The sequence below is a fragment of the Coregonus lavaretus genome (genome assembly GCF_964263955.1).
Source record: "Coregonus lavaretus genome assembly, chromosome: 40".
Lineage (NCBI taxonomy): Eukaryota > Metazoa > Chordata > Actinopteri > Salmoniformes > Salmonidae > Coregonus > Coregonus lavaretus.
Genome location: NC_140027.1, coordinates 13,283,833 through 13,296,332, shown reverse-complemented (window position 1 = coordinate 13,296,332; position 12,500 = coordinate 13,283,833). Strand labels below are relative to the sequence as shown.

The window sequence follows — 12,500 nt, the reverse complement described above, 5'->3', positions numbered from 1 at the left end:
CGCAGCGGCCAAGAAGGCAGCCAAGAGCCCCAAGAAGGCTACAAAGGCAGCCAAGCCCAAAGCCGCCAAGCCCAAGGCAGCCAAGGCCAAGAAGGCAGCCCCCAAGAAGAAGTAAACCTATTACAAACAGTGTTCTACTCGATACATGTTGTACCACAAAAGGCTCTTTTAAGAGCCACCCACCTCTTTCCATAGAAAGCGCATTGATTTCCATGTACTACCTGTCGTGGAAAAGAAATTACGCACACTAGGCTACTTTTACGCACACAACATTGTCCCACTCTGGGTGTGTGCGAAGGGAGAGGCATATAATAGAGGGCCAAAATGGCTCAGAAATTCGACCTCACGAGTGCACCCTCACCAGCCATTTTTATATATGAGCCACTGGGCTATTCCCGTTCAGAGGCAGGCTGCTGTGATGTGTTACAAGTGCCATGTAATAACAATAACAATACTATAGTGGCTTCGAATTGAAACTCACGAGTGCACCCTCAACAGCCATTTTTATATATGAGCCACTGGGCTATTCCCGTTCAGAGGCAGGCTGCTGTGATGTGTTACAAGTGCCATGTAATAACAATAACAATACTATAGTGGCTTCGATTTCAAACTCAAGAGTGCACCCTCACCAGCTGTTTGTTTCCCATTTGGAGAGAAATAATGTGTGGATGTCATTTCGGACATTTTGGCGCTCACGCGAAATGACACAAAGTCGGAGGGAAACAAAGTAGCCTCTCACTCGCTGCCTGTGGGTGGGAACCGGCTTAGGGCTGTCTGTCTGTCCATCTGTCTGTCCCTCGCTCCAATTGGATAAGGCCACACCGGCCCGGTGGCCAATCGTTGCCTCTTGTGGCGAGGTATATGTACGGCTCTCGAAGTGGCGAGCGGCTCATTCAGACTTTCTGTGACTTTCTCAAGCTACCAATATGAGCGGAAGAGGCAAAACCGGAGGCAAGGCCAGGGCGAAGGCAAAGACCCGTTCATCCCGTGCTGGCCTCCAGTTCCCCGTGGGCCGTGTGCACAGGCTGCTGCGCAAAGGCAACTACGCCGAGCGTGTGGGCGCTGGCGCACCAGTCTACCTGGCCGCCGTACTCGAGTACCTGACTGCTGAGATCCTGGAGTTGGCCGGCAACGCTGCCCGTGACAACAAGAAGACTCGTATCATCCCCCGTCACCTGCAACTGGCCGTCCGTAACGACGAGGAGCTGAACAAACTGCTCGGCGGTGTGACCATCGCTCAGGGTGGTGTGCTGCCCAACATTTCTATGACCGCAATACATTGAGTGGGTGTATACACAACTATTTCGACATTCTGTGCCCACATGAGGCCTTGCATGAACAACAACACCTACTTGGCCTCATTTGCCATAGCAGGCTAGCATTAGATGATACGTGCCTATAAGCTGTCACTCTTGACTTTGGCGACTATTATTGCGCGTAAAGGGCCGGCGGCGTCCTATTGCGCGCGCACCGGGAGTTTGAGTTTTGGAGAGGCCGGGCCTCCCGTCCAATGGCCAACGGAGGAGGCCTGCGAAACGGGCCAATCGGGGTGGTGGGGAGATGGTGTCCAATCAGCAGGCGCCACTGCCGGCTTTATAAACTTCACATAGGCATTTCGAGGCTATACTCCCGACTGTCAGAGCAGCGCCATGGCCAGAACCAAGCAAACCGCTCGCAAATCCACCGGTGGCAAAGCCCCCAGGAAGCAGCTCGCCACTAAGGCTGCTCGCAAGAGTGCCCCGGCCACCGGCGGTGTGAAGAAGCCTCACCGTTACAGGCCCGGCACCGTGGCTCTGAGAGAGATCCGTCGTTACCAGAAGTCCACTGAGCTACTCATCCGCAAGCTGCCCTTCCAGCGCCTGGTGCGAGAAATCGACTAGTTACCGGAGTGTAACTCCAGTTCTATGAGTGGAGCGGAGCCCCATAGGGGAGCTATGCTCCTAGTGGTTTACCCTCTGCCCTAAGGCAGACGCAGCCTGAAACAAAATTATGCACACACCTACAGCCAATAGGAGTACAGGTGTCCCTATATAAGGAACCCCGTTCCCTCAATCTGCCTCCCGAGATATTATCTTCAGCGAGACTAGAGAGGGTCGGTAGGGCCTTAAGTCCTATGGGGCTCCGCTCCACTCATAGAACTGGAGTTACACTCCGGTAACTAGTCGTTCTATATCGTGGAGCTCCGCCCCATAGGGGAGCTATGCTCCTAGTGGTTTAAGGCGGAGCGAAACGCTCCAAAATGTACTCCCTGCCGAGCCTAACACTTCCCATTAAAAAATGCAAAGGTCAAGCCCAGCAATGGCTGCAACCAATTCCCGCAGTACTGCGACTAAAAACCCATCAAGGCGTCACAATATACCGCGTCATCGGTTATAGACCCGCCCCATCTAGCTCAATGACAATGTCAATGGCTGTTGGGCAGATCAATAGAATAGACGCCGTGCTAATCTGACTAGCAGATAGCCGTGCCTCAATATTCTATGGAACAAAATATACCAGTCATACTAAACTGAACCTCAGATAGATGACCTCACATTCTGTCCACTCAGTACATGTTTCTATATGCTGATACTGTCAGCCAGGAGACATGCCACAGAATATGCTCTTCATCCAAAGCGGACCTGATAGAGATCAGTCTATCATCCTGCTTCTCCCTCCTCTACCTCAAGATTCTCCTTCAGCTGTGCTGAGTGCAATCGAGATTGGAGTTTAACAGGCTTATTCCTGACATAAGTCTTCCTAACCAGAGCGGACCTGATTGGAACCTGTCCAAGGTCCTGCTCTGTCCTCTCTTTCTAGCTCAAGAACGCCTTTCAGCTCTGCTGAAATTCGATCGAACCAAAGAGTTAGAAAACATGTCCATAATATGTTACTTCTAATAAAAGTGGACTTATGAACTTATTCACAATCCTGCTTTCTTTCTCTGTTCTGCTCAAGATCTCCCTTCAGCCACGCTGAGTACCGACCGAGCCAAAGAGTTAGAAGACATATCCAACAGATAGAAACGGATAAAAGGAGACGGTGTCGACCATGACGCTGCTCTACAAATATCCTCTACCTCTGTTCCTCTGAAAAGAGCAGTAGAAGCTGCTACTCCACGAGTGGAGTGCGCTCTAATACCCTGAGGCGGTTGTTGCCCCGCCGCCTCGTACGCCGTCTCAATGCCTTCACAAAGCCAATGAGACAAACGCTGTTTTGAAAGTGGTCTACCCAATGCAGCCGCACCGTGACACACAAACAGCTGAGGTGATGACCTAACCGCCTCTGTGCGCCTAACGTAACACGCCAAAGCGCGTACTGGGCACAGACAGTGAAGCTTTTCCTCACTCCTCTCCCCGTGAGGAGGGGGATGAAAAGCCCACAATTCCACGATCTGCGATCTATATGCACTGTTAATAACCTTCGGCACAAATGCCGGGTTAGGACGTAACACCGCTCTGCTCAGATCGCCATTAATGGCTAGGCAGTCGGGTCTCGTCGACAGTGCACACAAATCGCTGACTCGTTTAGCAGTAGTCAAGGCGAGCAACAGCGCCGTCTTGATAGACAGCATCTTGAGGGGTATTTGATTCAATGGCTCGAACGGCGACTTACATAGCGCTTCGAGAACCAATGCCAAATCCCACTTGGGCAGCGTAGCTCTAGGCCTTGGCCTAAGCCGTCGCGTTCCCAATAGGAAACGTCTCACTAACGGGTGAGTGAACACACTTTTCCCGTTAAACCCTTCATGACCAGCTGAAATTGCCGCTGCAAACACTCGAATAGTGGAGGGCGATTTCTGCTTATCAAACATAGACTGTAGGAATGAGAGCACACTCTCTACCTGACAGCTCATGGGGTCCACGTCCTGTGTATCACACCATCGTGAGAAAACATTCCATCTGCTGGTATACAACCTGCAAGTGGAACCGGCTCTTGCGCCCTGTATTGTTCTGATCACTGCATCAGACAACCCACGGCGCTTTAACCTGTCCCATTCAGGAACCAAGCCTTCAGTGGTTGGCCGATTATGGGCCATTGCCCTATCGAGCCTCCCGCCTGAATCAACGCGTCTCGTCGATGTGGAATTGGCCAGGGTGGCGCAATCAACATCTGACTCATCTCTGCAAACCACGGAGCCCCCGGGCGATCGGGCGCTATCAGTATCACTGACAGCCCCTCTGACCTCACCCTGGCTAGCAGTGGGAGAATGCAAGACAGCGGAGGGAATGCATACAGGAGAACTCTCGGCCACGGGTAGTGCGCGAATGCGTCTCTTCCCAATGGCGGTTCGTCCTGGTTCCTCAGAGAGAACCATAGGGGACACTGCGCGTTCACACGTGACGCGAACAGGTCCACCTCGGCTCTCCCGAATTGTTCCCAAATCTGTAGAACAATGTCCGGGTGCAGACACCACTCGTCGTCTCGAGGACCCCCTCTTGACATGATGTCTGCCCCTACGTTCAAGTAGCCCGGAATGTGTGCTGCTCTCAACGAGCGAAGGTGCTTGTGAGCCCACAGCCACAATTCCACTGCCGCCCGATGAAGGGCAGGAGACCTGACCCCTCCCTGGCGGTTTATGTGAGCCACTGTGGTTCGGTTGTCTGACCAGACCAGCACATCGCGACCCCGAAGGGTAGACGCGAAGTGGGTCAAGACCAGTCTCACCGTTTCCAACTCTAGGAGGTTGATGTGACGACCTGATTGAGGCCATGCACCTCCTATCGCTTGAGACTGACATGTCCCTCCCCATCCAGTCAGAGAGGCATCTGTAAACACTGGAATGTAGGATGACACCTTGCCCATCGGGACTCCGTGCGTGAGAACGCACGGGTTCCGCCAATAGTCCAAGTCTGCTCTTAGCGAGAGAGGAACCACCACCAACCGATGACGTTGACGCACTGGGTCTAGTCTTAGTTGGGCGAACCACCGCTGTGCTTTGCGCATGTGCAGAAGCCCTAGCGGGACCACAGAGTGGGCTGCCGACATGAGACCCAAAAGTGACATGATCGATAGCGCCGTTACTGTGTGATTCGGACGACACTTCCTCAGGGCTAGCAACAATGCTGCCCTTCGAGGGTCCGAAATTCGCGCCCTCATCATAACAGTGTCTAACTGTAGTCCCAAGTAGACAATCTGATGACTGGGCCAAGGTGCGCTCTTTTTCCAATTCACAGCAAACCCCAGACGCGTGAGATGCATCACTGTCTGTGTCGTGTGTGTGAACGCCAGCTCTGCTGACGGGGCGAGAATCAACAGGTCGTCTAGGTAGGCTAATAGCCTTATCCCTTGACGACGCAGCGGTTCCAATGCCGCCTCCACACATTTGGAAAACGTCCGAGGTGCCAGGGCGTACCCAAACGGCATCCTCGTGAACTCGTACGCCACCCCTTGAAAGGCGAACCGCAGAAACTTTCTGTGACGCGATTGTATCGGCACATGAAAGTACGCGTCCTTTAGGTCTATGCTTGTACAAAAATCTCCCTTCTGAACACATTCCAGTAGGCGTTTTGTCGTCAGCATTCGGAAGGGCCGTTTGGTTATGCTCTCGTTGAGAATGCGTAAATCCAAAATCGGCCTCACTCCCCCCGTCTTTTTTGGCACTAGGAAATAGGGCGAGTAAAGCCCCTTGTTCCTTTGCTCCCGGGGAACTACTGTGACCGCCTCCTTCGCCAAAAGTTCCGTAATCTCTGATTTCAGAGCGGCTACTTTGTCTGGCGTTTTCATCACCGTTTCCACCACTCCCCTGAACGGGGGTGGGGTTCGGCGGAATTGGAGGGCATAACCCTTCTCTAACGTCTGTTCTAGCCAGCGTGAGAGGGTACAGCTTTGACGCCACTGCCAGCAATGCATGGAAAGCGGGTGCGCACGAAGCTGTGGTGCATCCAGTAGGAAGGACCTGTATTCCTCTATGGCCCCTGCCGCCGCTATTCCCCAACACTGGGTTGGTGGAATAGCCCAAGGTGGGCCCCCCTTGAAAGGGAGAGGACACATCAGCTCGTTCTGGGTGAGTCGGGGGCTTTGATACGTTGGTTACGCCCGTAACTCCAGTAATCTTGCCCTCCGTGAACGCAGCACGGGTCTGAACTGCGCTGTCTGAGGTACTGGCCTGAGACAGAGCGCTCTGCCCGGAAAGCGATTGCGTCATCATGTCATTGTCTGACTGAGACTGCCGCTTAACATGAGACCTATCCTTTACAGAATTCAATAGAACCTGAAAGGTGTGATCTCTGACTGACACCACACGGTGGCGCCACAATGCTTCTTTACTGGTCTTAGGCGGCTGCTCAGCGACACACTCAATGTGTGGCGAGCTGCGCTCATAGCCATGGGCATTGATACGTTCAGAACAATTTGGAGGCGTCCATACCTTGGAGGTATTCCCGCTCTCCGTGAACGTCGCACAGGTCTGATCTGCGTTGACTGAGGCATTGGCCTGCAGCAAGGCGTCATTCCCAGCTAACGGCAGCGCCTTCATGTCACATTGGGACAGAGGCATTTGCCTGCTATGTGAGACCTTTACTGCAGAGCTCCTAGGAGTCTGCAGTAAGAGATCTTTATTAGGTGAGCTAAGGCTGTGCCTTGCTACCTTTACCCTTTTCCTCTCTTGAGCGCGCTCAGCTACACACTCTAAGTGGGTTGAACTACACTCAAGATGGTGAGGGAGAGACATAGAACGTGAAGTGTTCTTAACCTTATGGAATAAAAGTCCTTCTTTGACAGTGTCAATGAGAATCATCTCTTTATTCACATATTTATAAAAACAGCCCTCCACGCCCTGAACAGTGGGGTGGGGGGGAACAGTAGGCCTCTCTGCGTCACGCGCCGGGCCGTCTTCTGCTCTCTCCCCCTCGCCTCGTCAGAGGTGCCGCCTTTTCTGTGACACCTTCTGGTGCTTCCAGGCTGGCCTCTGGACGACCTCCTTCTCCGGCGGGACCGACGTTGTCACCGTTGCTGCTGGAGGGGCCGAGCCCGCTCTCCCGCTGCTCTGGGTGTGCGTCTGTCGCCTGGCCCTTCGCCTCCCAGCTGACTTGTTGGGGGCGTTGGAGGTGGACGGGTTGGTTGGGGCTCTGCTGGCCTTCATTGCCAGTGGCAAATGTTTCGCCAGGTGCCTCCTCTCCTCGTCCAGTTTGGCGATGCGTTCGGTAGCGTCCTTCACAGCGAGGCCAAATAGCCCTTCGCTGGAGACGGGGGCGTTGAGCAAGGATGCCCTGTCGGTCTCCTTCATGGCCGTCATGGACAGCCAGAGGTGCCGCTCAGTAACCACCGAGGTGGCCATGGTCCTGCCCGCGCATATCGCCACCGCTTGCGTCAGGTGGAGTATGGCTCCAGAAATCCTGGAGGCCTCCTCCACTTCCTCACCGGTCAACTCTGACCTGCCCGTTGTGAGACGGGACAGGGAGGCCGCGAGGAGGGCGATGTTGTTCGCCGCTGCAACGCTCTGGGCTCCCAGCGTGAAGGATTTCTCAGCCAATTGGGCTGTGAACCTGTCCCTCTGTGCTGGCAGGGTGGCCTTCTTGGAGGCTGCCCAGGGACTCGAACCCGGCACTAGGTACGCCGTCATGGCGCCTTCGAGCCTAGGGATTCCCTTAGCTGCCCACTCGTATCCAGCCACTCTGGTGAATGGGGTGTACACTCTGGCCGGCGAACGCGCCGCCAGAGGTGCCCCCCACGAGCCCTCGACATATTTGCCCAGAGAGGGCAAGGCTGGAGCCATTGGCTCAGCCGCCCTTCTCGGCACGGAGTAGGGGCCGCCCTCCATCAAATCCACCTCCATTGGAGGGGGAGCTGGGGGCAGCGCAATCTCCAGTCGGGTGGCCGCCCTCTCAATGAGTCCGGGAAAGTCCGAACGCAGAGAGGCGGCCGCGAAGGACAGAGCCTCTGACCTGACAGAGCTCATGTCATCTCCGCACAGGGAACCCTCAGACCTCACGCTTTCCGTAGGAAAGGGGGTCTTAAAGGCTGGCGCCAGAGCTCCAGATTGCCCCATTGGGACATCCGGCTCGGCGCTCTCCCCGTCATCCTCTGACTCAGCACTGCCCGCTGATGCCTCTGATCCAGAGGCGAGCACGGACATTGCGTCGTCGAGAGGGACCTCCTCTCTAAAAAACGTCCATCGCTGCTTTCTCTCCTTCATAGGAAGGAGAGCGCAGGAGGCGCAATTAGGAGGGTTGCCGAGACCTTCCTTGGCATGCAGCGGTCCCAAGCACACGAAACATAGGTCGTGGGGGTCCGAAGTAGCCATGGCGGTACAGCGGCATAGGGCCCTGAAAAGGGCCTTTGGGGGTGGATAACTTGGCGTGCTCATTTAGAAGACGTTGACGGCTGGCAGTCAACGACGAAATTCTTCTTGAGTCTTCTAGGCTTCTTCACTCTAGTCCAGTCGCTGAAGATAATGGGAGGCAGATTGAGGGAACGGGGTTCCTTATATAGGGACACCTGTACTCCTATTGGCTGTAGGTGTGTGCATAATTTTGTTTCAGGCTGCGTCTGCCTTAGGGCAGAGGGTAAACCACTAGGAGCATAGCTCCCCTATGGGGCGGAGCTCCACGATATAGAACGCCCAGGACTTCAAGACCGACCTGCGCTTCCAGAGCTCCGCCGTGATGGCCCTACAGGAGGCTAGCGAGGCTTACCTGGTCGGCCTGTTCGAGGACACCAACCTGTGCGCCATCCACGCCAAGCGGGTGACCATCATGCCCAAGGACATCCAGCTGGCCCGCCGTATTCGCGGAGAGCGCGCATAAATGAGGATGACCTGAACTCGAATATCCCCCAAAGGCTCTTTTAAGAGCCACCTCCATATTTCCATCAAAAAGGCACAATTGTTCCATGTATACACGCACCTCTACATTAGCCACCATGTATGTTGTTCACTAACACGTCTAAAAGCTACGTATTGCACCTTTTTAGTTGCCTGAAGTCTAGCTTCAATGTTTGTGTGTGTGTATATACACAACCATCTGGCATCATCCACTTCCTTTGAACTATATAGTAACACAGTAAAATGCTTTACAAAGGAGGGGAAAAAGAAACGAGTGATAATATAGGCCGAATAGTAACAAGAATTGTGTTCAGATGAATAATTGACACTATTAGTTGTGTGTAATAATAGCCTTGCATGCAGTCCAGAAAAAACATTGCATGCCAACTTACTTTGAAAGTCCCATGTTGCAGTGCTGCTGAGAGACTCATGCAGAGGCCCAAACTTTACAATGGAGCACGGAGGCCATCTTGTGGTTAAATGTGGGTACTGCACCTCATGGTGAGTCCCTTTCAGCATTTGCTCTTTAGGCCAGCGTTTCCCAAACGCGGTCCTGGGGTCCACAAGGGGTGCGCGTTTTGCGTTTTGCCCTAGCACTCCACAACTGATTCTAATACTCCCAGCTTGATGATGATGAGTTGATTATTTGAATCAGCTGTGTAGTGCTAGGGCAAAAACTCCCAAAATGTGGCCCGAGTTTGGGAAACCCTGCTTTAGGCTAATACTAGCCTATTAGGATGACTTGGTTCGATCGCTTTAATGGCAACTGCTGAACTCTGGTTTCACTAATTACTTGTCCCAGGTCACCATTATGAATCCAATAGCAAAACAAATGTTTCAAAATAGCTCAATAGTGAAAAAAGGCCAGGAAATGATGGGTTCTCAGCAATATTTCACCAACAACCAATCACTATTCACGCATAGACATTAGGATCATCAACAAATATTCCTAAGTCATACTACAAAAGGGTTGTAACGAAATGGATTTGTCTGTTCAATGCAAGTTCAACGTCAAAGAAAAAGTGCATCACCACAACAAACGTGTCTTTAGATACACTGTAAAAAATGACTTTGTGGAATGTACTCAAGCTATTACAGTCAACAAAAGCACACGTCATATTGTTGAGTAGATCTTTTTGCTTGTTTTTATGAGTAGATAAGCTTGAGTAAGTTGAGTTGATGTGGTCCAATACATTGAGTAAAGATGATAGAGACGTAAAAAGGATTATATTACGTTGATTCAACTCAAATAGACATTGTGTTATTTTACCTGAATGATTCATCCTATTATGTATTTAGACCAACTTACTTTGGATTCACTCAATCACATCCCTTAAGAGAAAAGGTATCCGGACACCGGGAATCCATTTATTTAAACATCAACGGTTTGCAAAACATCTGTTATTATGAGTTGACAAATTACGTAATTGCAATCAACACTGCAGGTAAATCATGATTGCTGCAGGTAGGCAACACCGTAGAAATAGGAACTACAACACTAACAACAAGTGACATTTACTCCTGATGTACTGACTGACCTGTTGCAACCTCTACAACCACTGTGCTTATTATTTGACCCTGCTGGTCATCTATGAACGTTTGAACATCTTGGAGAAAAATGTGTGAAACCACTGCCTATATGAGGAGCTGTCGTTGTTTGTTTTATTACCACATACTTATGGAAATTGCACCGGTTGAGAGATGATGGCTCTCTTGTGCCTACGGTGAAGGGTACTTCTGATCCAGCAGGTGGTGCTAAGATCCCTCCCTATATGACTTGAATGATGAGTTGATTTATTCCTTATAGCTCCTAATGATTTTAAGGCCAGTGTTGGCAAACATTACTTGTGCTCCAGCAGGTGGCCATGACATCCCTCCCTATATGACTTGACTGACCAGTTAGTTGATGGACTCCTTATAGCTCCTAAATTTAATGATTTTAAGGCCAGTGTTGGCAAACATGACTTCTGCTCCAGCAGGTGGCCATGAAATCCCCCCCTATATGACTTGACTGACCAGGTAGTTGATGGACTCCTTATAGCTCTTAATGATCTCAAGTGTCTGTGTTTTTATGTGGTTAGGAGTTTTGCTCACTGCGTGTCCCCCTTCCATTTCAGTGTTTCCCAACTCCAGCGGTAGAGTAGGCTACCCCCAACAGGACCCATTTTTCTTGTAGGCCTGGACAGCCACAGCTGATTGAACAACCTGTCACCTAAATTACCAAGTCCTCAATGAGTAGAATCAGGTGCAACAACAACAACAACAACAACAACAACAACAACAATATGAGGAGAGGGACACAGTGTACTAGCTGATCTCCCAGTTGTCACAGTTTGGCCTTGTGTTCCACATAGCCTATATCAGTATTTGAGTATGTTTCCCGCGCACGTTAGTTGCTTTCACGTCATCTTTGAAATCGCTCCTCCCTAGTCCCCTAGAACGAGCGCCCTCCCCTTTGCAACGCCTCCGAACATATAACAGAGGCGCGCTTTCTGTGCCGCCGGCCTCAATCAGGTCGACCAAACGCAGATAATAGCGCACCGCGCACCGGCGCTGAAATCATTCATTCACTTGAACTCAACTAGCGAACACACCATGTCCGGAAGAGGCAAAGGCGGCAAGGGACTCGGAAAAGGAGGCGCCAAGCGTCACCGCAAAGTTCTCCGCGATAACATCCAGGGAATCACCAAACCCGCTATCCGCCGTCTGGCTCGCCGCGGCGGCGTGAAGCGTATTTCCGGTCTGATCTACGAGGAGACCCGCGGTGTCCTGAAGGTGTTCCTGGAGAACGTGATCCGTGACGCAGTCACCTACACCGAGCACGCCAAGAGGAAGACCGTTACCGCCATGGACGTGGTCTACGCTCTGAAACGTCAGGGACGCACCCTGTACGGTTTCGGCGGTTAAACCCACTCTCTTCGGAACCTCAACACCCCGACTCGAACCCAAAGGCTCTTTTAAGAGCCACCCACATCCGCTTAAAATGGGCCCATTCCATGTAGTGTTATATATAACAACAAATGTTTAGTATGCAATTTAGTAAGAAAGTATGAGCCACTTCGAGTGGACAGGGAGTATTAATTAGAGGATTCTAATGTCCCGTCCACTTTTAGCGCACAGAGGGAGGCCTATATCTGACAGTGGCAAAGTGTAAGAACGTTATTATTTTGGGTCAAGCAATAGTGGAATTTGGACAACATAAAGCCACCACGAGTCGGTAGACGTGGCTCGAAAAGAGGGGGACAGCGCGCACACACACACACACACAGTCCAAAATGGGAGCCCTATGTCTGACGGTGCCAAAGTGGGCAATTCTATCACCAGCATTATTTGGCACAACAATCGTGCCATTTGGACACCTATTAAAGCCCCCCTTTTGAAACACACAATTCCCCATCGGTCACAGAGCATAGGCTATAGAGAGGAGGGAGGGAGGGAGGGAGGGAGGGAGGGAGGGAGGGAGGGAGGGAGCAAGCAAGCAGGGGAGTGTCTACGGCCGCTGACTTTGCTTAGCTTCCTCTTCATAAGACGGGTAAGCGCCCTTCACCCCCTCATTCGTTTCTGAGAAGCAACGAGACATCATCATGCCCGAGCCAGCAAAGTCAGCGCCCAAGAAGGGCTCCAAGAAAGCCGTCACCAAGACCGCAGGGAAGGGCGGCAAGAAGCGCAGAAAGTCCAGGAAGGAGAGTTACGCCATCTACGTGTACAAAGTCCTGAAGCAGGTCCACCCCGACACCGGCATCTCCTCCAAGGCCAT

The 12,500-nt window shown here is 51.9% G+C and overlaps 2 protein-coding genes across 2 annotated transcripts in view; both read left to right on the top strand.

Moving 5' to 3' along the window:
• LOC311113438 (histone H1-like) overlaps window positions 1-115 on the top strand; it is a gene marked incomplete at both ends in the record, with an annotated part of 624 nt that extends 509 nt beyond the window's left edge. Inside the window, one exon of the mRNA XM_084156651.1 lies at window positions 1-115. This exon is cut by the window's left edge and continues 509 nt beyond it. Coding sequence (XP_084012777.1) covers window positions 1-115 — 115 coding nt within the window.
• A 12,212-nt stretch (window positions 116-12,327) lies between these two features.
• The window catches only part of LOC311113574 (histone H2B), a gene marked incomplete at both ends in the record, with an annotated part of 375 nt that continues 202 nt past the window's right edge, over window positions 12,328-12,500 (top strand). The window contains one exon of the mRNA XM_084156821.1: window positions 12,328-12,500. This exon is cut by the window's right edge and continues 202 nt beyond it. Coding sequence (XP_084012947.1) covers window positions 12,328-12,500 — 173 coding nt within the window.